Source organism: Oncorhynchus keta, chromosome 21 (genome assembly GCF_023373465.1).
Source record: "Oncorhynchus keta strain PuntledgeMale-10-30-2019 chromosome 21, Oket_V2, whole genome shotgun sequence".
NCBI classification, from domain to species: Eukaryota; Metazoa; Chordata; class Actinopteri; order Salmoniformes; family Salmonidae; genus Oncorhynchus; species Oncorhynchus keta.
Window position 1 is genome coordinate 5,576,031 of NC_068441.1, and position 25,466 is coordinate 5,601,496.

The 25,466-nt window shown below is 41.7% G+C and overlaps 1 protein-coding gene across 2 annotated transcripts in view; it reads left to right on the forward strand.

Moving 5' to 3' along the window:
* LOC118399830 (guanine nucleotide-binding protein G(i) subunit alpha-2-like) overlaps positions 1 to 25,466 on the forward strand; it is a 162,653-nt gene that overhangs the window by 36,109 nt on the left and 101,078 nt on the right. The window contains exon 1 of one of the 2 annotated variants that reach the window (XM_052473254.1): positions 12,822 to 12,909. The exons of the other annotated variant lie outside the window; for it this stretch is intronic. Within the exon in view, the coding sequence (XP_052329214.1) occupies positions 12,837 to 12,909 (73 nt within the window). The 5' untranslated portion in view covers positions 12,822 to 12,836. Of the gene's footprint in view, positions 1 to 12,821; positions 12,910 to 25,466 lie in introns of those variants that run through there. 2 annotated transcript variants of the gene reach the window in all.

The following is a 25,466-nucleotide window of genomic DNA, read 5'->3' on the forward strand; positions in this document are numbered from 1 at the left end:
GAAATTTGAATATCATGAAGTAGCCTAAATCTATCAATGTTACATTGAGCTGGCTGAATGGAATGTGAATGACAGTCGTCCAATATGCTGTAATAGAAATAGGGCCATGCTCGTATTTTTTATTTTATTTTTTAAAGATTGTCCTCCCTCAAAAGGCACCGACCGCCACTGTGTGCGGTTGAAGTGAAGGGTCACGTGGTGTCTGAACACTGCATGACATTGCCTTTCTGTGGGTGTGGAGTTAGGGTAACGGTGGGGAAGAGAGTGGCAGTAAACATCAGGAGTAAGTGTTAATTATTATTTTAGTACCAGCCATTGCGCAGATAACTAGTTGGAGAATGACTGCTGATCCAAAGTCCTGTGCAGTAACAGACTATCTGACCAGTAATGATATGGGTGGCCACACCAGTTATCATTGTGTTTCTGTGGCATTAAAATGCTTCGCTAGTTTCTGTTTCAGTGATTTCAGTGTAACATTTCTAGTGTTGTTTCAGGAGTTAAATTCACTCTGTTAGTGAAATTAACACTCAGTGGCGTAAAATAATTCCAGTATTGGTGTTAATGACCAGTTATTGTCTTACACTGTGGAGAGTTAAACAGTCCCATCAAATGCACGCCCATCATCATCATATTTCCCAGCATACTATGCAGGTAGATTTTTGTTAGGATTGTTTTTGCATGTACATTGATTGATTGATTTAATCTCCAACTACACAAAGATAAATAGCATACATTTTTCTAAACTAATCCAATCATATTTTTGCACCTGTACCTGTCACTGAAATGGTTGGTAGTCCCCTCACAATGTTCCTAACCCGAACAGTCATTATGCATGCAGTTTGCGGCTGAAGAATTATCTAACTGTTGGCTACTTTTCTAAACGAATCCAAATCAAGTAATTTCAATTTATTGCACCCGTTACGGAAATGGTTTTTCCCTGTTTAAATGGTTGAGGTAGTCTCCTTTACCAGAGTTGCGAACCCTGGTAGTCATTCTGAATGCAGGATAGATATCTTAATGAACTCTGGCTGGATTCCAAAAGGAATTACACATCACTTTGCCTGCCAGCAAAATGTGACTTGCAGGCCTGATGTGGCCTGTAATTTGTAAACCAGGATTTTCCTAACAACACTGTCTTAGGGTAAAACTAGTCCATCAAGTAAGGCCTCGTGATGTATGTAACATAATCTCATGAAGTTACATTTTTTTAAATGATAACATTCACCTTGGTACTCATTTGTTGAAAGCCAGAGGCCTTTAAAAAGGAAAGCATTCAACAACCATGTCTGTCATTAACAAATACATTCATGGGTGGTAACTCTACAATTCACTAGAAAAGGCAAATTAGGCTTTATGCCATATAGTTTTAAAAACACCCCAAATCACTTATAGTAACATTGTTTTTGCACAACACTAAAGGAGTCAACACTAGATTAACACTAATGTCGAATAGAAATAACGCTGTGAGTGTAACTGGCAATTGTAATGTGTTAATGTTTTCCATTACAAAGTGTTACATTAACACTCAAAATGTAACACTATAATCAGAGTACTTTTTACACACTGTAGAGTGGGACCGTATGTTATCTTAGCTAGTGTTAAAATAAAATAAGTGTTGATTTAATATTGGAAAATGTACTGTGTACCTTGCCTCTCATTTAGGGCTGTGTGTATGTGACACACTTGATAACACACGTACAACTACACAAATTGTCTGATTCTCCCAGAATTAGATATTTTCCATGTGGGATACCGCACAATTTAAACACGTTCCCCCCTCAATCCCTCTTCCTCAAAACGTGTAAATATTGGACTATAAATAGTTCCTTCCTGTATTATGCTCATGTTAAAATGTTTATTCTATTCTACTGAGCCATTTACTTTATGTTCTTATCTTTTATCATTTCTTATTGTTGTCACATTGTCAAGAAGGAACCTGCAAGTAAGCATTTTGTTGGACGATGTGTATCCCGTACATACGACGAATAAAAACGTGAAACTTGAAATGTGAATGGATTCATGTGCATGAGCAGTGCTGTGTGTGTATCCATTCCCCAGGGGGGAGAAGATGGATTGCACTATTTGCATGCATTTGCAGAGCTTGATATATTGATATTCACTGTTAGAGCTACGGCCCCGAGACGACCGATCCAGTTTAGCCCCAATCAGACATTTCTGCTGAGTGGACTCCAGCCTTTGCTTGACCCCTGTTGTTCTTGTAGTTGTAAAACGGTATTTGTCATTGTCTGTTTCAATTTCACAGTCGGGTCTATTATTGCAAATTCACTCTGATTACAGTCGATATGAAATCAATCAACCAATCCATCAAATCAAATGACATTTGTCACGTTTCGTAAACAACATGTGTGGACTAACAGTGAAATGCTTGCTAACGGACCCTTCCCAACAATAGAGAGAGAAAGAAAAGGGATAAATAATAGAAAGGTTAAACACTCAATAGTCGATGTGCAAGGGTATGAAGTAATTGAGTAGTGTATGTGTGTGTACAGTGTATGTACAGTACCAGTCAAAAGTTTGGACAAACCTACTCATTCAAGGGTTTCTTTATTTTGACTGTTTTCTACATTGTACAATACTAGTGAAGACATCAACACTATGAAATAACACATGGAATAATGTAGTAACCAAGGAAAGTGTTAAACAAATCAAAATACACATTTTAGATTCTTCAAAGTAGCCACTCTTTGCCTTGATGACAGCTTTGCACACTCTTGGCATTCTCTAAACCAGCTTCACCTGGAATGCTTTTCTAGTAGTCTTGAAGGAGTTCCCACATATGCTGAGCACTTGTTGGCTGCTTTTCCTTCACTCTGCTGTCCAACTCAATTGGGTTGAGATCGGGTGATTGTGGAGGCCAGGTCATCTGATGCAGCACTCCATCACTCTCCTTGGTCAAATAGCCGTTACACAGCCTGAGGTGTGTTGAGTCATTGTCCTGTTGAAAAACAAATGATAGTGGGACTATGCGCAAACCAGATAGGATGCTGTATTGCTATAGAATGCTGTGTAGCCATGCTGGTTAGGTGTGCCTTGAATTCTAAATATATCACTGACAGTGTCACCAGCAAAGCAGCATCACTACACATGCAGAGATCATCTACATCTACTCACAAAGACATTGCTGTTCTCACAAAGACATGGCGGAGTCCAAATCTCAAATTTGGACTCATCAGACCAAAGAACAGATTTCCACCAGTCTAATGTCCATTGCTCGTGTGTCTTGGCCCCAACAAGTTTCTTCTGCTTATTGGTGTCCTTTAGTAGTGGTTTCGTTGCAGCAAGTCGACCACGAAGGCCTGACTCGGAGTCTCCTATGAACAGCTGATGTTTCTGTTACTTCAACTCTGTGAAGCATTTATTTGCCCTGCAATTTCTGAGGCAGGTAAATCTAATGAACTTATCCTCTGCAGCAGAGGTAACTCTGGGTCTTCCTTTCCTGTGATGGTCCTCATGAGGGCCAGTTTCATAATAGCGCTTGATCTTTTTTGCGACTGCACTTGAAGAAACTTTCAAAGTTCTTGAAATGTTTCGGACTTACTGACCTTCATGTCTTGAAAGTAGTAATGAACTGTCGTTTTTCTCTGCTTATTTGAGCTGTTATTAAGGCACATCTGTTATTTGAAATGCATTCCAGGTGACTACCTTATGAAGCTTGTTGAGAGAATGCTTAGAGTGTGCAAAGCTGTCATCAAGGCAAAGGGTGGCTACTTTGAATATTCTCAAATAAATGTAGATTTTTTAAACACTTTTTGTTACTAAATGATTCCATATGTGTTATTTCATAGTTTTGAGGTCTTCACTATCATTCTACAATGTAGAAAGTAGTACAAATAAAAACCCTGGAATGAGTAGGTGTGTCAACTTTTGACTGGTACTGCACATATTTCAAATATTTTGAACAGAAACACTGCCCATCTCTGTCTGGGATGATGGCTTTTATGTGAGCCATGCCCAGCCTTTCAAAGCTTTTCATGGCTACAGATATGAGTGCTATGGGGCAATAGCCATTTAGACAGGTTACCTTGGCATTCTTGGGCAAAGGGACTATGGTGGTCTGCTTGAAACATGTAGGTATTACAGACTGGGTCAGGGTGAAAATGTTACTGGAGACACTTGCCAGGTAGTCAGCACATGCTCCGCGTACACACCCTGGCAGTCTGTGCCCAGCGGCCTTGTGAATGTTAACCTGTTTAAAAGGTCTTACTCACATTGGCTACAGAGAGCATAATCACACAGTCGTCCGGAACAGCTGATGCTCTCATGCATGGTTCAGTGTTGCTTGCCTCGAAGTGAACATAGAAGGCATTTAGCTTGTCTGGTAGGCTTATGTCACTGGCCATCTTGCGGATGGGTTTCCCTTTGTAATCCGTGATAGTTTGCAAGCCTTGCCATATCCGAAGAGAGTCAGACTATGTAATCTTAGTTCTGTATTGATGCTTTGCCTGTTTGATGGTTCGTCACAGAGCGTAGCAGGATCTCTTACAAGCGTCCGGGTTAGTGTTCTGCTCCTTGAAAGTGGCAGCTGTACCCTTTAGCTCAGTGTGGATGTTGCCTGTAATCCACGGCTTCAGTTGGAATATGTACGTATGGTCACTGTGGGGACAGTGTCGTCGATGCAGTTATTAATGAAGCCAGTGACTGATGTGGTAAAGTCAATGCCATCGATCCCAAAATATATTCCAGTCTGTGCTAGCGAAACCGTCCTGTAGCTTAGCATCCGCTTCATTGGACCACTTCCGTATTTAGAGTGTCAGTGGTACCGTCTTAGCACTGTACTCGTGCATGCTGGCTGGCACACACACTGTAAAAAAAACCTTACCCAATCAGCATGATTCTGTGAGTTGAGTGTCTTCGAAAGAAAAATTATTTTAGCTAATGTGTTATAGTTTGTTTACCTAACTGTTCGAAAGTGAGCTGAATTTGAACAAGCTTATTGAGTAAAATTACAAATTCATGTTTACTCAAAAACACACCTATCATTATCATATTTCGCAGCATGCTCTATTACAGGTTGATTTTCGGAATAGTTTGTGTCAATACATTCATTTTTGCAAGTACATTGATTGGTTGATTATTCTTATGATACACAAACAGATACATACATTTTTCTAAACTAGACCCACACGCACCATGATTCAGGAAAATTGTATCCCCATCTCTTGGAATTACATGTGGTGATGGGGAAATTACGCTTCCTGAAGAGGTTTTCAAGTCAATTGTGTTGAAAATACACATGACCAAAAGTATTGACACCTGCTGCTCGTCGAACATCTCATTCAAAAGTCATGGGCATTAATATGGAGTTGGACCCCCCCTTTGCTGCTTTAACAGCCGCCATTCTTCTGGGAAGGCTTTCCACTAGATGTTGGAAAATTGCTGCGGGAACTTGCTTCCATTCAGCCACAAGAGCATTAGTGAGGTCAGGCGATTAGGCCTGGCTCGCAGTCGGAGATCCAATTAGGTTTGCAAAGGGTCATAAACTTTACGCAATTCTAGGTCAAGTGGCATATTTTGGTTAAACTATCCCCAGTTCAGAGGAATTGCAACCCTCTGCATGCACAGTGCACTCTTCCATCACTTGTACAGCTGATTCTCAAGATCTTGCACACTACCAGACTGCATGCTTTCTGGTAAGTTTTGATTACAATTCTGGGTGGGGTGAATATATTTTATATGACATACACAATTTTTTGTTAACTAGTAAATAGTAGCCGAGAACAAAGTGTGTTTAATTCATTTCTACTCTTAACAATTTCTGCTAGTTAAGTTTTGATACCATGTGGGTTTTAGCTTGCTTGAGCCTGCTAACTGAGTAGTGTTAATTCACCTGTTTCCATACAGGTTTAATTTTAAAACATTTATCTTACAAAGGAGTTGTTTAATCTAACTGCTTAACTATTTATCTGTACATGGAATTTTATTTGTTTAAAAAATAAATAATAATCTAATCTTTACAGGAAAATACCATGGGCACTAATCTGATTTCACTGCAGCTAATGTAGAAGGAAAAGCTGTGTACATTTGCAAATACCGTGCCAAATGATATTATCACCTCTTCGTCAGGTAATAGAAGTTTAGCTGGGACATTTCCTCTGGTTTGCTCACCTTAAAGGTACAAAACAATCTGCAGTCGCCAGAGAAAATGTGCTATGTGTCCTGCACACACATACTGTACAACACACACACACACACACACACACACACACACACACACACACACACACACACACACACACACACACACACACACACACACACACACACACACTCCCCTTTTCTCAGACAGATAGTGTCAGCAATGCCACCGTTTCTCCATCTCAGCCAGGCAGTCACATCAAATCATATTTTATACACATGGTTTATAAAGGGAGACAATTCCATCCTGTCTGATGTTCAGACTCTGTTTTCAGATGTAAGAGAAGAAATCCATACTGCCCGGCCCACTTCACTGTTGCACCAAGCAGAGGAAACTGCAGTTCTGAAATACATCAAAAAGCGTGAATACTTCTGCCTGTAGCCCATACACCCCGCAGCGTACATGTTGGACCCCAAGTATGCTGGCAAGAGCATCCTGTCTGGTGCAGAGATCAACAAGGCCTATGGTGTCATCACTACCGTGTCTCACCACCTTGGCCTGGATGAGGGCAAGGTTCCTGGCAGTCTGGCTAAGTACACTTCCAAGCAAGGGCTTTGGGATGGAGATGCCCATATGGTAGTCATGCCAACATATCTCATCAGCCACCTGGTGGAAAGGACGTTGTGGATCTGAGGCTCCTTCCTCTGTTGCCTCCACCATCCTCCAAATCCCACCAACTTAGAGAGCAACTGGTCCTTGTTTGGGAACACACACACACACACCAAAGCACACAACAGGCTGACCAATACAAGGGTTGAAAAATGGGTGGCCATCCAGGCAAATTTGAAAGGCTGACAAGCCATTCTCAACAAGGTTGGAAAATGACAGTGAAGATGACGCCTCAGTCTGATGTTCAAGAGGTGGACATTGAGGAGGACCAGGGAGAAGACATGTAAGCCTGAGAGGAAGACAACCAAAGCTTTAGTCTAGAAACTTTCATTTTACAGATTGCTTTTGGTAGATGTGATGGATCATTCAATATTCCCTTTCTTTTGTTCAGTGAAATCATCCCTTGTGAAGAGTCAACCCATTTAATTAAAGTTCAATTCGTAACTAACATTTTTTTTGGAAGGATTTAATTATTTGCAATTATGTCTACTTATGATAAGGTAAAAGGTTTATGTTTGTCTCCATATACTATGGTAAATATATCCAATGCAAAAAAACATCTACATTTAAAATGGTATTAATACTAATTGGCATATATTCCTGTTAATTCCCACAGAAATCTTCAACCTCTGAAAATTCCCCAAAATGTACAACCCTAGTTCCAATTCATCCCTAATGTGTTCAATGACCTCGCTTTGTGCACGGGGGACGTTGTCATGCTGAAACATTGAAAGGGCCTTCCCTAAACTGTTGTCACAAAGTTGGAAGCACAGAATCGTCTAGAACAGGCCTGGGCAAAGGCCGGGGGCCTGATTCAATATGGCCTGCGGAATCATGGTCAGATCAAAGAATTTGCGATAGTAAAGTTTTAAAAAACGTATTTGTTATTCAAATTAAAAAGCCCAATGAATACTCGCCTTTGTGTAAATGATTTACATTTCCACCGCTTATGGGAAATTTATTTTGAAGGCACTTATAAACAACAACTGCACAAGGACAGATGGTGACTGACAGGCTGACACACGTCACAGTTACAAATAGCTAGCTAGAAATTGCACAAACATTCATTTTTCAAATAGAAGGAGTAGACAATGAATGTATTTTAAGGCCTTTTTACACAGATGTACAGCCTTGTCAAAGCCTTCAAGGGAAAATTACTCCTCCTGACCCGCCAAGTAGAAGCCAACAATATCACTCACCTTCCAACACTACTAGTCTGTCTCCTGTCAGATGACCAGCGGGAGAAGTATACATTACTGCTGCGTGCTTTGAACGCTGCGTTTTCGCATCGTTTTGATCATTTCAAAGTGTTGGAAAATGACATGCTGTTGGTTTCCTCTCCTTTCACCTTGAATGTGGTTAACGCTCCCACCGACCTGTAACTTGAGCTTATCGATCTTCAGTCTGATGCAGTGATTGGAGAACTATTCAAAACAATGTCACTGACGAGGTTCTATGCATCTCTCGAATAAAACAGTCCAAAGGTTAGGAGTCATCCTCAGAAGATGTTTGTACTGTTTGGGTCAACCTATGTATGTGGACAGACATTTCAGTGATGAAATATAACAAGTCAAGGCACAGATTATCTCTGACTGACTCACCATTCAGCAATCCTGCACATAGCGACGTCAGAAACTATACCGGACTTCACTGCTCTAGTCAATGCCCATCAGAGACTTCACTGCTCACACTGATTGAGTAGTTGAAATGTAATATTGAGCTCTTCTTGTGTTTTTGTGCATACCCGTTAACAAGAGTTCTGTCCGTGGTGCTGAATGCACCGTGTACTTTTCCCTCTGTGTAGTATTTCTTTGCATGTTTAATAATGAGAATGCCTACCAAAAGGAGAACATGGATGTGGTTAATTTCTGTGCATGTTAAAAAAGTAGCATATCTGGACGTCATTTACAGTAGTGTTTCGCTAAATGAGTGAAGAGGTGTGGAGTCAGGCGCAGAGAGCAAAAGATGTGGGAAAGACCCACTTTAATGTCCAGGAAATATAAATGGGTGAAAAGAGCTTCCGCAGTCTGTAGGGCCGTAGGGAGACCGGGCAATGGGATAAGACGGCAGGACTTAGAAAACCCATCCACCACGACCAGGATAGTTGTGTTACCCTGAGAGGGGGGAAGGTCAGTAAGAAAATCCACCGATAGATGGGTCCACGGCCGTTGTGGAACAGGAAGAGGTTGTAATTTACCTCGTGGCAGGTGTCTAGGAGCCTTACTCTGGGCGCACACCGAACAGGAGGAGACATAGAATCGCACATCCCTCACCAAAGTGGGCCACCAGTACTTCCTCTGAAGACCTTGCGCTGTCCTAAGAATGCCTGGGTGACCCGACGAGGGTAGACAATGAGCCCATCGAATCAATTGATCACGAACAGCGAGCGGCACGTACCTACGACCCACCGGACACTGTGGAGGCGCAGGTTCCTCCCTTAGCGCCCGCTCGATGTCCGCGTCCACATCCCATACTACTGGTGCCACCAGCTTAGCTGCCGGAATGATGGGAGTAGGATCGATGGACCTGTCCTCAGTGTCATAGAGTCTTGACAGCGCGTCGGCCTTAGTGTTGAGGGAACCTGGTCTATACGAGATCGTAAAACTAAATCTGGTGAAATACATGGCCCACCTTGCCTGACGAGGATTCAGTCTCCTAGCTGATCGGATATACTCCAGGTTACGGTGGTCAGTCCAGATAAGGAAAGGGTGCTTAGCCCCCTCAAGCCAGTGTCTCCACACCTTCAGGGCCTTAACCATAGCCAACAACTCCCTATCCCCCACATCATAATTCTGCTCCGCTGGCCCGAGCTTCTTCGAAAAAAAGGCACAGGGGTGGAGCTTCGGTGGCGCACCCGAACGCTGTGAGAGCACTCGGCGGTCCCGTCCTGTGAGTTTGTGTGGCCTATCACTTTGCAGGTGAGCCATTGTTGCTCCTAGACGTTGCCACTTCACAATAACAGCACTTACAGTTGGCCGGGGCAATACTTACTCAAAACATGTCATCTTTAAAACATTTAATTAATTTGTAAAGATTTCTAGAAACAATTCCACTTTGACATTATGGGGTATTGTGACACAAAATCTCAGTTTAAACCATTTTAAATTTCAGGCAGTAACAAAATCTGGAAAAAAAGACAAGGGATGTGAATTCTTTCAGAAGGCACTGTATATGGTATATTACAGTACATCAAATATTATTCAGTACACTTTGAACCCCCATATAACCATTTTATTACATCAGATTGATAATGACGTTTAATTTTTTCACTCTACATTTGTCTCTGCCTTAAATTTGTAAAGTACCGGTTCAGAGAGAGAGTGATTACCATCATCAGCCAGTGTTTGACGTCAGTAGTCAGTCAGTCCCTGTCATTATGCTCTCATCATAACCTCTGAAGCTCACTGTCAGGCTTAAACCACTCTGGTATTGTTCAGTGTCTTTGACCTGACAGAGGAACACACACACACAAACTCCACTGTGAAGTAATTATGTGGCTGAGCGGAATCTGAAATAATATTGAATTAAATCTGATGATAGCCAAGCCATCAGTGCGTCTCACTGTGGGAGCCAGCCTATCTGTATATGATACCATTAACTAGGCTTTACCATTAACTAGGCTTTACATAATTGAATTAAAGGAGCCGCTTGATTGAAATATTAAATCACTACTGTAATTATAAAAACAGAAGATTTGTTGGAGGCACAAGCATAGGTTTCTTATCAGACGTGTTTAAAGTGCCTTATAGTGGGTTGAATCACAGCCCTGTGAATGATGGTGTTGGACACAACACATCCATAGCAGAGTTTTTGGATGGTCTCAAAAAAGGACTCATAAGTAAGAATTTTACGGTGAAGTCCACACCAGTTGCATTTGGCACATGTGACAAATAAAATGTGATTCGACACCCATATAACATGAACCCAACCTCTAACCCCCCTGACCTCCAACTGTCTGTGATTGGTTACCTTTATTCTACAAAATACTTCAAATATTGTAACTGTTGTTTTTAGCTCCTTCAGCCTTCTTGTCCTCCTCGTCTTACTTTCCGTATTGTCCTCCCATCCTTTCTTCTTGTCCTCCTTCTCCTCAAATCAAATGTAATTTGTCACCTGTGCCGAATGGAACAGGTGTAGACCTTACCGTGAAATGCTTAATTACAAGCCCTTAAATCAACAATGCAGTTAAAATGGACTAAAACGAAAGGAAAAAAGGAAAGCAACAATAACGAGGCACCAGTACCGAGTCAATGTGCAGGTTAGTCAAGGTAATATGTACATGTAGATAGGGGTAGTGACTATGCATGGATAATAAACAGCGAGTAGCAGCAGTGTAAAAATGCAAATAGTCCGGGTAGCTATTTGATTAACTGTTCAGTCTTATGGCTTGGGGGTAGAAACTGTTCAGGAGCCATTTAGGCCTATACTTTGCACTCCGGTACTGCTTGCTGTGCGATAGCAGAGAGTTAAGGGCCTTCCTCAAACACCGCCTGGTGTAGAGGTCCTGGATTGCAGGAAGCTTGGCCCCAGTGATATTAGCCACTCGCCATCAGATCCTTACAAGGCACCCCGACCTACGTCCCAGATATCTCCGTCTCTTTCTCATGCGAATGACAGGGATTTGGGCCTTGTCAGGTATCTGAAGTAAATCCTTTGCGTCCGACTCGTTAAAGAAAACAAATCTTTGTCCAGTACGAGGTAAGTAATCGCTGTCCTGATATCCAGAAGCGCTTTTCGGTCATAAGAGACAGTGGCAGAAACATTATGTACAAAATAAGCTACAAATAACACGAAAAAACACAATAGCACAAGTTAAATAAAGGTTAATTAAAAAAATATAAAAATTGGTTAGCTGCCGTTTTACGGGCTCCTATCTCCTCCGGCGCCATTGTGTGTACATTGATGAGGGGGAAAAAACTAATTAATCCATTTTAGAATAAGGCTGTGATGTGACAAAATGTGGAAAAAGTCAAGGGGTTTAAATACACACATGCTCGTAAGTCACGGATCATCAACTAGATTCAGCCGAGGGACAATTTTCTTGAGCGGATGGTCAGGGGGCCGAAACATAATTACAAATCATTTGTAATTTGGGGTGGCAGGTAGGCTAGTGGTTAGAGCATTGGGGCCAGTAACGGAAAAGATCGAATCCCCGAGCTGACAAGGTAAAAATCTGTCGTTCTGCCCCTGAACAAGGCAGTTAAACCCACTGTTCCCCAGTAGGCCGTCATTGTAAATAAGAATTTGTTCTTAACTGACTTACCTAGTTAAATATCATATATTTTTTTTAAAGACTGCAAATTGACCGCAAGAAGCCCAAACATAATACATTTGACTAAATCATTTCAAACCTTGCTTACATTTGTGTACAATCTTATATCTATCTCTATTATGAGTGGGAATACTTTAGAACAGATTTCCCAAATAAAAAATAACTTGGAGCTGATTTGCTGGGGTTTTTCCTCCCAGTGTTATGTCTACAAATTTAAAATAAATACATTCTCAGAAAACTTGTGGGGGGCAAAAATAAAATCTCCCAGTTGGGAACCCTACTGTAAATGAAGGGAGAACAGAGACAGAACGACAACATGAGTGTGGCTCAGCTTCAGTTCACCATGTACCTCAGACTCGATGGAAGTGGACCTCTTATTTAGTTTAATGAGTAGATCAATTGGCTGGTGTTTTCCGGACGTTATCAATACAATACTGTCAGTACGCGCAGTACTATGGTTCAGAAGAGACATGGTTATAGCGGAGTACCGGAGGCAGGGATAGGGAGAGGATATATCCGGCCTGGTGAGGTCTGATCTGCTTTTCCTGTCATCTCTGTAGCCCTGCCCTTTCTAACAAGCTCCTGATGAGTGAGGAATCCTGGGTAATTGCCACTGATGGCCCAAGCCTGTGGTTATAGTCAGTTTTCACTTTAGATTATTTGCAGAGGCTTGATTCAGAGGCGTGGTGCTGAACACAGGCAAACAAAGCTGACAGACACGGTGGCCAGAGAACCAAGAAATGTGGAGACTACGGAGACCAGGAGGGATAAGCTGACTGCTTGAAAGGATTTACTCTGATGGTCCGAGACAGTGTCCAAGTATTGCTCCTCACACCCCCTGCAGGGAACAGAATGGCCTTCCTACAAGAATGTATGTAAGCATTTATGGTCAGTGTGTGTTTGTCGTGTAGGAACTCTTATTCATTTGGTCTTCACGTAGTAGTAGCGCCTTATCAGAGGTTATTCCACCCCATCAAAAAGAGCAAACCATTGGGGCAGAGAGACGGAAAGGCAATACTCTTGCTTTCAGGTAATGTCTAGGCAAATAGGGAGCGAGTCTGAAGCACAGGATTTGTTGTGGAGCTGAAATTGATTGGCAAAACACTTGAGCTGTTAGCATAGAGCCATATCATTTTCCCCCTCCAGCGTGGGTGTTTGCATGTTTGTACATGAGTGTGTCCCAAAGTGTGTTTGAGTGGAAAGTAGAACAGTAATCATCATTATGTGTATTTGTGTTTTGAGTGATTAGAGTGATTAGTGTGAGACTGTGGCGAATTGTGGCTATTGGACCTTGTGAAAAATAACAGAAACATCGCTTAATGCACCAAATAAATCAAAACGGGGCTGAGGCTGAGCCAAACTTCGGGCTGCCACTCACACGGAGACAGCACCTGCACAGATAATACTAACAGCAACAACAACCACAGTGCTTACACAACCCATGGTAGCCGTACGCCATCACTATCACACTATTACCAAAAGCGACAAGTGACAAAGTCTGCCAGGCTCGTGATGCTGAAGTGACAGCAACAGTATTACCAGCACACTCAATGTAGGAAAAGCACACATTGTAAAACAAATAGTGCCAATAAAAAATGAAATCACTTCCCATTACCAAAAACCTTCACATTCAGAAGTTTAAATTCAATGTTTCACCGATAAACCTTGTTTTCAAAGAGAAAGCTAACATCAAGAGCTGCAATAATAATACACATTTTAAAAAGAAAGGTCCTTAGATGCTGATCATTGGAAACTGAACTACTTGTTGAAAGTTGATCTTGAAAACGGTGAAGCTAACAAATTAACATCCTCTCCGATAACACACATTGCAGCCGCTACACACTTAACTAGCCAACAAACTCTAGCTAATTAGACCGCTATGAAAAATACACTACTGCTTGCTATTGCGACCTGTCGGCCTTCCATACGTTTTTGTAAAAGTGGTCCCACCAATCACATTGCACGTCAAAATGTGATTTGTTGATTCCACTGTCACTCAAAATTCTGCCCTAATACAGTTGAATGGTAGATGCCTTCTATCTAGCTTCTGAGTTCCTGATTTAGCTAGCTTGATTTATCTGCCCAGAGACAGCCAAAGAAAATCCTCCTTTGGATATTTCTCTTTAGTGTTAACCCTTTCCTTTCCAACACACATTGAAGAGATTAAATCAGAATACCATGTATGTATACCCTTTGACTTATTCCACATGTTGTGTGATAGCCAGAATTCAAAGGGATTAAATCGTTTCTTAATTAACTCATCAATACCCCATAATGACAAAGTGAAAACATTTTTACACATTTATTGTAAATGAAAAACAAAAATCTCATACTGTACATAAGTATTCACACCCCTGAGTCAATGCATGTTAGAATCACCTTTGGCAACGATTACAGCTGTGAGTCTTCCTGGGTAAGTCTAAGAGCTTTGCACAACACCAACTTTGCACTCTGTCAAGTTGGTGTTGATCATGGGTAGATGGCTAGACTTGAAAATGACTATAGATTTAAATAAAAATTGTAAATCGGGCCTGTTTTAGGTTATTTTCCTGCTGAAAAGTGAATGTCTCAAAGTGTCTGTTGGAAAACAGACTGGACCAGGTTTTCCTCTAGGATTTTGCATGTGCTTAGCTCTCATCCATTTATTTTTATCCAGCACAACTCTAGTCCTTGCAGATGACAAGCATACTAATAACATGCAGCCACCACCATGCTTGAAAATATGGAGTGGTACTCACTAATATGTTGTGTTGGATTTGCCCCAAACATAACGCTTTGTATTCCGGACATAAAGTTAATTTCTTTGCCACATTTTGCAGTATTTCTTCAGTGCCTTATTGCAGGTTTTGGAATATTTATATTCTGAACAGGCTTTTCACTGTCATTTAGGCTATCGTTGTGGAGTAATTAATGTTGTTTATACATTCGTTTTTCCCCCCATTAAACTAAACATTGGCCTCATGGTGAAATCCTTGAGCGGTTTCCTTCCTCTCCGGCAACTGAGTTAGGAGTTTAAACTGAGTTTATACACCATCCAAAGCCTCATTACTAACTTCCCCTTGCTCCAAGTGATATTCAATGTCTGCTTATTTTTATTTATTTAAATAAACCCATCTACCAATAAGCCATTCTTTGCGAGGCATTGGAAAACCGCCATGGTTTGTGGTTGAATCTGTGTTTAAAAATTCACTGCTCAACTGAGGGACTTTACAGATAACTTGTACAGTATGTGTGGGTTACAGAGATGAGGTATCCATTGAAAAATCATGTTAAATACTATTGCACACAGAATGAGTCTATGCAACTTATGTGACTTGCTTAAACACATTTACTCCTGAACTTATTTAGGCTTGCCATAACAAAGGGGTTAAATATGTATTGACTCAAGACATTTCAGCATCTAATTTTTAATACATTTGAAAACGTAATTCTACTTTGACATTATGGGGTATTGTGTGTAGTCCAGTGTGACAAAATCTCAATTTAAATACATTTTAAATTCAGCCTGTAACACAACAAAATGTAGAAAAATGTCTACTGATAGTTTCAATATTTACAATGCCTTCAGAAAGTACATTTATGCTTTAAAACTGCAACAATTGTTTTATAAATCCTTACTCTGAAGGTGTAGAAAGCCCTCATGGTAGAGGGCTGCATTCCCATGGGATGCCTTCAGAACTTGTGGGTCCAGACAGAGATCATTGCAGTGCGCTCTGCATTTTTCATGCTGTGGGTGGGAGCGGGCAGTCAGAAAGACGACTTTGGGCTGAAAATATTTTTGGGATCCCACAGAATATTTGGAAAATGGTCATCTTTCTGATTTTTATGCGTTAACAATACAATAGGTAAGCGGAGGACAAACTTGTTCCAAGGATCAGGCAGAGCTCATTCTCCAGTTTATATTTATTCAAGCAATTGCAAGGAAGTTCTCCCTCAGGATAAAGCCAGAGAGTAACTTGATTATTCAAATCATCAAATCAAATTTATTTATATAGCCCTTCGTACATCAGCTGATATCTCAAAGTGTTGTACAGAAACCCAGCCTAAAACCCCAAACAGCAAGCAATGCAGGTGTAGAAGCACGGTGGCTAGGAAAAACTCCCTAGAAAGGCCAAAACCTAGGAAGAAACCTAGAGAGGAACCAGGCTATGTGGGGTGGCCAGTCCTCTTCTGGCTGTGCCGGGTGGAGATTATAACAGAACATGGCCAAGATGTTCAAATGTTCATAAATGACCAGCATGGTCGAATAATAGTAAGGCAGAACAGTTGAAACTGGAGCAGCAAAATGGCCAGGTGGACTGGGGACAACAAGGAGCCGTCATGTCAGGTAGTCCTGGGGCATGGTCCTAGGGCTCAGGTCAGTTGAAACTGGAGCAGCAGCATGGCCAGGCGGACTGGGGACAGCAAGGAGTCATCATGTCAGGTAGTCCTGGGGCATGGTCCTAGGGCTCAGGTCCTCCGAGAGAGAGAAAGAAAGAAGGAGAGAATTAGAGAACGCACACTTAGATTCACACAGGACACCGAATTAGGACAGGAGAAGTACTCCAGATATAACAAACTGACCCTAGCCCCCCGACACAAACTACTGCAGCATAAACACTGGAGGCTGAGACAGGAGGGGACAGGAGACACTGTGGCCCCATCCGAGGACACCCCCGGACAGGGCCAAACAGGAAGGATATAACCCCACCCACTTTGCCAAAGCACAGCCCCCACACCACTAGAGGGATATCTTCAACCACCAACTTACCAATTTACAAGTCACTGTCTTTATATACTTAATCTACACAGAGCTGTTTAGACTTCCTAGGAAGGGAAGTTTACAAAAGAGATAAGGGGTAATTAGCTATACACCCTTAAAGCATTTAAACAAATAAAAGCAGGTTTTAACCAGTTCTCACAGCCTGTGTCTCTAAGATACGGCCCAGTACATCACTGGGGCCAAGCTTCCTGCCATCCAAGACCTCTATACTAGGTGGTGTCAGAGGAAGGCACCAAATGGTCAAAGACTCTGGTCACCCAAATCGTAGACTTCTCTCTGCTACTACCCCCAAGCCATAAGACTGCTGAACAATTATTCAAGTGGACACTGCTGCTACTTGCTGTTTCGAGCCTACACAGACAGAACAAGAAATCATCCTGGTTGCTAAGGTACCAATAACAAAATCACTCCTTTATGCAGTGTATGAAAAGGTTAATGGACAGCAGAGAAAGTTACCAGTGAATGGCACTATTCCACTCAAGCATTTAGACTAAGAAAATAATTTTGTCAGAACAGTAGTAAAAGCACATCTTTGTCGCATCATTCACACACACACTTTGAATTTGCTGCTTCAACTTCAGTAGCATGCCTCTTCTACACTCTTAGGGGGAAAAAAGTGCAAAGTAGAACAATTTGGGGAAAACTATAGGGGAACCATTTTTCGGGTTCTTTAAAGAACCCCTTGTATATGGTTATGCCTAGAACCCCCTATGAAGGGTTCTGCCAATAACTATTTAATAATCTAAAAAAGGTTTTCCTATAACTGTCTATAAAAGGGTTATACTGAGAACCCTTTTATCTTTGGAGGGTTCTTCCCACAACCTTTTACGAACAGATTGAACCCACCAGCCTTATTAGCCACCAGCCAGAGTTAGGAAATCCAACAAGTGGAATTGTTAATCACTCGCAACCTGCATTCAGAAAAACTGCCAGGGTAGGGGAGCTTGAATACTAAGACTACCTCAATCATCTAAACTGGAACCACCATCTCAGTACCAGATGCAATAAATCCAATTACTAACAGATTGGATTAGTTTAGAAAACATATTTTTGTGTAGCATAAAATGAATCAACCAATCAATGCACATGCAAAAATAGATTACAGTAAGACAATCAATTCAGAAAATCTCCCAGAGCATGCTGGGAAATATTTAATATTGTTTTATGTAGAACCTTTGCCTTTCAAAAACGGTTTGTTGGATGTTAAAGGTTCTAGGTAGAACCCTATCCCTCCGCAAATAACTATTTTGGAAACATTTTTTCCTATTAGTGTCGTTTGGCGTGCGAGATCAAATGCGCCTAGTACATACAGTGGCAAGAATAAGTACGTGAACCCTTTGGAATTACCTGGATTTCTGCATAAATTGGCCATCAAATTTGATCAGCTCTTCATCTAAGTCACAATAGACAAACAGTGTATTTAAACTAATAACAAGTTGTATTTTTCTTGTCTATATTGAATACATAATTTAAACATTCACAGTGTAGGTTGAAAATTTGAGTTTGCTATTCACAAGCGTTGCCTGATGTGAACCATGCCTCGAACAAAAGATCTCAGAAGACCCAAGATGAAGAATGATTGACTTGCATAAAGCTGGAAAGGGTTACAAAGGTATCTCTTACACGGAACCCAAACTGGCTGCACGCCATCATGTATAAATGTTGTACCCCCACACCAAACGCGATCACAATACGCAGGTTAAAATATCAAAAGAAACTCAACCAATTACATTAATTTGGGGACAGGTCGAAAAGCATTAATTAAACATGTATGCCAATTTAGCTAGCTAGCTTGCACTTGCTAGCTAATTTGTCCTGGGATATAAACATTGAGTTGTTATTTTACCTGAAATGCACAAGGTCCTCTACTCCGACAATTAATCCACACATAAAACGGTCAACCGAATCGTTTCTAGTCATCTCTTCCTTCCAGGCTTTTTCTTCTCTTGACTATACATTGGCAACTTTCATAAATTAGGTGCATTACCGCCACTGACCTCGTTCGTCTTCAGTCACCCACGTGGGTATAACCAATGAGGAGATGGGAGAGGCAGGACTTGCAGCGCGATCTGCGTCAGAAATAGAACTGATTTCTATTTTAGCCCTTGGCAATGCAGTCGCTCGTTGGCGTGCGAGAGCAGCGTGGGAGCAATAATTGAATAACATGGATGTCTACATTTATTTTGCAATGCATGCGACGCGAGTGGTGTGGCCTATAAAAGCCTCGATGTTCATCAAGCCACGGTAAGACAAATAGTCTATAAATGGAGAAAGTTCAGCACTATTGCTACTCTCCCGAGGAGTGGCCGTCCTGCAAAGATGACTGCAAGAGCACAGTGCAGAACGCTCAATGAGGTTAAGAATCCTAGAGTGTCAACTAAAGACTTCCAGAAATGCCTGGAATCTTTAACTAGTGTACGATAAGTAAAACAACAATGGTGCTCATGGGGAGGACACCACGGAAGAAGCCACTGATGTCCCCCAAAAAAACATTGCTGCCCCTCTGAAGTTTGCATAAGTGCACCTGGATGTTCCACAGCGCTACCGGCAAAATATTCTGTGGACAGATGAAACTAAAGTTAAGTTGTTTGAAAGGAACACGCACACACACAAACAAACACTGTGTGGAGAAAAAAAAGGCACAGCACACCAACATCAAAACCTCATCTCAACTGTAAAGTATGGTTGAGGGAGCATCATGGTTTGGGGCTGCTTTGCTGCCTCAGGGCCTGGACAGCTTGCTATCAGACGGAAAAATGAATTCAAGTGTACCAAGAGATTTTGCAGGATAACGTAAGGCTGTCCGCCAATTGAAGCTCAACATAAGTTGGACTCAACAGGACAACGACCCCAAAACGCAGAAGTAAATCAACAGGATGGTTTAAACAGACGAAAATCCGTCATCTGGAGTGGCCAAGTCAGAGTCCTGAACTCAACCCAATTGAGATGCTGTGGCATGACCTCAAGAGACCAGAAATCCCAAGAATATTGCAGAACTGAAATAGTTTGTAAAGAGGAATGGACCAAAATTTAGACCGTTGTGCAGGTCTGATCCGCAACTACAGAAAACGTTTGGTTGAGGTTATTGCTGCCAGAGGGTCAACCCGTTATTCAATCCAAGGGTTCACATCCTTTTCCCACCCTGCACTGTGAATGTTTACACGGTGTGTTCAATAAAGACATGAAAACGTATAATTGGTTTGTGTTATTAGCTTAAGCAGACTGTCCATTGTTGTGACCTAGATGAAGATCAGATCAAATTTTCTGACCAATTCATGCAGAAATCCAGTTATTTCCAAAGGGTTCACGAATACCTAGGATAGGATAAAGTATTCCTTCTCACCCCCCTTAAAAGATTTAGATGCACTATTGTAAAGTGGCTGTTCCACTGGATGTCATAAGGTGAATGCACCAATTTGTAAGTCGCTCTGGATAAGAGCGTCTGCTAAATGACTTAAATGTAAATGTAGTGTAAATGTACTTTTTTCTTGCCACTGTATTCGGTCTCATTGAAATAGAGTAGGCTGCCTATGCGTGGGCGGATAATCCCGTGGCAGTTATCTTTCCAAGGAAATTCACTTTCAAAAATGATTAGACTATAGTGGAGGGAGCGCAAAAAAAAAAAATGCTAATCAATGAAAAATGAAAGCCACAACGCGTGCACAGGCTACCGTGGTGAGTAAGCATTGCACTCTTTCAGTTTCTCTTGAGCTACGTATTGAAAAGTAAAGTCCTTCCCCAACTCTGCTCTCTTCAAATTACGTCTAGCATATTTGGCTGATATAATGGCCACTTCTGAATCTCTGGTTGAACCTATTTCTTAGGATGAATCAGTCCTGTGCAGATCTCTACCTCATGGTTCCTCACTGGCGTGAGATTAGTTTCAATGATAGGTGTTTGTTAATACCCCTCCCCCCCCTGCTTGGCATGAGTAGAAAGGAGAGAGAGGTTTGGCGGTAGCCATGGCTATCTGCTGATGCATGCTGCTGTGTATCTGGGCTGGTGGTGCTGTTGTGTGCAGCAGGGTCAGCTGATGGGAAACGCAGGCCCCAACCTGGGCTCCATACACCCCTGGCCTTCCCTTCCTGGTCTGAGCAATACTAGTTCTTATCTGTGGGTTAGCAGCCAGCAGCACAGCTGGGTAGCAGCAGGTAGGATTCTAAATGAGAAAATTAGCCTTAGCTCATTTCTCTTGCTGAATACAGCACCAGGTGTAAACTGAGGGAGGTGGGTGACATGCTGTGTTAGAGAGATGCTACTTTGTTGCTCCTTGCTGAAACAAGCAAGGTTTTGTAGCAAACAAGGCAACACCCTCCTTCCTGCAGCAGCAGCACATGCTGTCAGGAGCGGAGGAAAGGAGAAAATGTGTCTTAAACACACTGAATTTTCCTATTCAAATCGGTGACCGTGGTCATTTGGCTGACCCATAACCGTCATCCACGCATCTCCGTGGACTGATGTAATTGCCTTTTAGATGCTCCTCTTTCCCCTGCATCTGTAAAATGTCACTTTCAAATGGCTTCTTGGCCGTGACCTTTACATTTAACAAAAGCTTCCACAGAGCTCTGAGGTCATCTATATTCCCTTTTATCAGCCCGGTTGTACACAGACAGACACCACACAATATTCACTAGTGGCTAATGAGTCTCACTCACTCCCGCCATCTCCATCACCCTGTGTCAGTTTCCATTGAGGCTAAAGCAGACGCATAGCAGAGAGAGAGAGAGAGAGATCAAGCTGCTAGGTCTGTCCCCTGTTCGTCTACTTTAGCAGGGGTTGATAAAACAGTGCCTGCCTTTAAGTGGAAGTCACTTAACAAGCAACCATTCCCACCACCATGCATTTACAATCATAATCCATTATGAAGGGTCGTTGTATTCCTGTTCAGTCTTTGTCTGTCGTTTCATGTCTTTCTTTCCTTAATTGTCTGGGTTCAGCTTGGCAGAGTAGTGTAATTAGAGCACCATACAACTGGCCATCCCACTGCCAATGACTGACTACTACCGCTTCCTCAGTCTCACAAACCGCCAACTTCCAAAATAACATCATTCAAATGGTCTCTCTTTATAGGAACCATTCAACGTTCCACTGCAGCTCTCATGCGGTATCAAACATTTGGCTGACAAATCTGGGGTGTGTAACTATGTACTTTGTGATGTTCTCAAGGCAACACACAGAGACAGAGAAAGACAGGACCTGTCTGTCACCTAGGGTAAGGACAGAGGACCACTGGGAGAGGGACTCTGGGTGTAATAGGCTGCAGGGACAGGAAGTATCAAGTCTCACATAACCATACCTCCAAATCCCGTTGTTGGAAAATGTTGTATTAGCTGAAACAACTAGAATGATGTGCTGGATTCCAGCAGCTACATCTTGATTGGATGTTACATTTCAACCCTCCCCCATATGCCTGTAGAAGAGGTGTTGCGAGTTGTGTTTGTCACTGTTTTGACGGGGTTTTATTCTGCAATTTCCCAGCCATCCTCACACGCTGTTGCTCCTATGGCACTAATGGCCACCTTTTAAGCTCTGCCCAAGCAAGGCATTTGATTGGTTTGATGTGTTGTGAGGGTTCACTGGTTTCCACCCTTTTGTAGCTACTTTCAACAATGCACTTTACCAGGCTTTCAAATTAGGGAAGCCTGGTTCTCAACAAGGCTAGAAAGTATCCATTCAAACAAGGTCACACTAGGCTGCACGCTGGTGCAAGTTTGTTCAGCTGTTTGGTTAGTGGCTACTACGCAAACCATGCTCAATGTGTCAGCAATGGAGAGCGGAGTGATTTTCAGAATAACGAACTAGTGTTAAGTGGATGAGCAAAATCTAGATTTTAAAAATGTATTTTTAAGACGAGTTTCACGTCCTACAAGACAGATCGGTTGAAGGACGGACGTGGCATAGGATTGACACCATCTAAAGTAAGACGATGGCTACGATCGCCATCTCTGAATTATGCCGATCTTAAGTCAGTGGCTGTAATGATGTTCAGAACACTTGGGCCTGACGTCTTGGAGAATCATTGGAGGTGTAAATTGTTTCACCAGCTCAATGTCCACTTAACCTAAGAGACGAAAGAGAAACAATAAGTAGACCTAAAGCTGAACTTGCTATAGTCCTCCGGTTTGTGTCAAACATTTCTCAGTTCACTGTACTACCCACTTCAGGCAACTAGAGCAGAGATGAGAGAATCAGGTTAGAGACAGATAGTCCACACAGAGAACGAATCATAGAATCGCCCAATAGTTGTGTCCAAGAGCCTAGCTATTATAATCCTCTCGTATTGAATTGTCACACAACACAAGGGATAGTTATCTTTCCTTCCAATTCATGTCTGGAGTTAGGAATCTCATCACATACCAACATGACCCACGTCTACAGCAGGGGTGGGCAACTGAAGGGTGGGCCACCTCTTTTGATGGCCTTCTGAACAATTTCCCCCAAAAGTTACTCAAGCGAGTTAGAATACACAAGGTGCAATTTCGAGATGAGATGTGGTTGTGCATCAGCAGTTTCTCTTATGTAAATCATTGATAGCTGACATGGGCTTATTGACTTACAAAAATTTGATAGCTGGCCGTAAAACAAATTTAGCAATCTAAACTTACTTGCCGGGGGCCCCCAATTTGATTTGGTTAGTCTCACTCAAATATAATATTAGAAATTGCAAACATTTTTCTCTACCCTATGGCAAAATGTGTACAATTGCAGGAAATTAGCTGTAAAACAGCAGATGTTCCTTTCCGCTCCATGGCAAAACGAGTAGAAATAATTTCACAAAATTAGATGTGGGTACGCAGACGCGCAATCAACTGTGGCCCTTCATGAGTTCAGATTTTTTTTTGTGTGGCTCCCACCGCCTTCAAAGTTGCCCATCTCTTTATCACATCTATCAAGACCACCATCGCTGCTGTGTATCTGGACACAGCAGTAGGATTTTTGCATTGTCAGTAGGCAGTGACATTACAGGGATGCTGTGGGTTACACAGAGAACATTTCTGACTGTTCACCCTTGATATCAACGTTTGTCCTGCCCCCTCAAAACAGAGCTATTTCCACCACTGCTGCTACAGCCAAGCCCAGATAAAGTTACTTCCTCCCACTCACCCAGCGTTGTCCTTGCTTGGTGTAGCGGCGCTAAACGATCCACTTTGTTTCAGTTCCACAGTACATGGACACATAGAACAGACCGAACAGACCGGGAGGTTTGCTGAACATACGCATTCTTACGAGAAGGACACGGGCATGAATATTATTGCACACCGACACAATATGTAAGTGGTCATCAGTTAATTTGCACTACACTTTTAGTTAAATGTTAAAGGGTCACGAGACGGTCGCAATTAATGGGTTGTACAAAAACAACAAAATAAAACTATAAAAAAGCCATACAGTTGGAACGTGCGGCTCCAAAACCACTGCAGAACTTGATATGGGGTTGCTATTCAATATAGTGCTTATAACAGTAGAACATATCTCCCTCTCTGAAATGTCACTCCCCTCCCAAGCTAAACCCAGCAATTTGGAAAGAAAGACATGAATTGGCTCTGTGACGCCAAATGGCAGATAAAGACTGAATGGGAATACAAGGATCCTTCATTAAGAGCGATGGGCCAGTAACAAAAAGAAAAAAGGTAGAATCCCCATCTGACTCGGTTAAAAATCTGTAGATCTGCCCTTGAGCGAGACACTTACCCCTAATTGCTCTTGTAGGTCGATCTGGATAAGAGCATCTGCTAAATGACTAAAAATGCAAGGTCAGCTTCATGATTACAGTAAGAGCCATTCAAAGAGAATTTGGAATGTAAAAAAGGAAGATCGAGGTGTACTGTAACAGTTTGACATCATCAGGCTTCACTCGCCACATTACAGGGGCTCTCTTTCTGTGGTAACATCTGCAAACATCCTCTGTCAGTTGGCTGTAAAAAAAAAAAAAGAATGAAAGGTGGAATTATCTTTATATCATTGTCGCCATAGTAACAAAGATCTGTGGTTAGCACAAGGCTGGACTTGCATGGCTGTTTCCAAAATACAAAAATCTCACACTCCGCATCCTACATATGACGCTATATCCACAAATGTTTCATATTTGGTGTTCACCATGGTGTTTTTTAAATATTTTTTTTACACCAGCTGTGATTGCTTATGGGTACCTGTGTGTAAAATGTAAAATATTACGCTCTGATTTTTATTACATGTTAGGTGTGTAATAAAATGTACAACACACCATCTATTGTTTAGCCTTAATGGAATGTATACTGTGTATGACTGTGATAGGTGATGGTCTCACCTAGTCATCTTAAGATGCATACATTTACTGTAGGTCGCGCTGGATAACAGGATCTGCTAAATGACTCAAAGGTCAAATAAATATTTTATCAGATCTGATATTACTGTATCGATTAATTTAATGTAAAATGTAGAATTTGTACAGTTCTTTAAAAAAAAGTAGTTATGTGTTACATTTGACTGCAAAACCGAGCACTGCTACTTATCTCTCTGACCCGGAAATATAGTGTTTGGCCAAGAAAATAAAAAATGATTTGTCTCTGAAATGAACCGTCAAATGATAGATTTCAAACAAGTACATGTCTGTCATTGAACAACCCCATGCCATGATTAGAGATTATGCTTTTTCCACTAAGTTCTTTAAAAACAAAAAGATAATT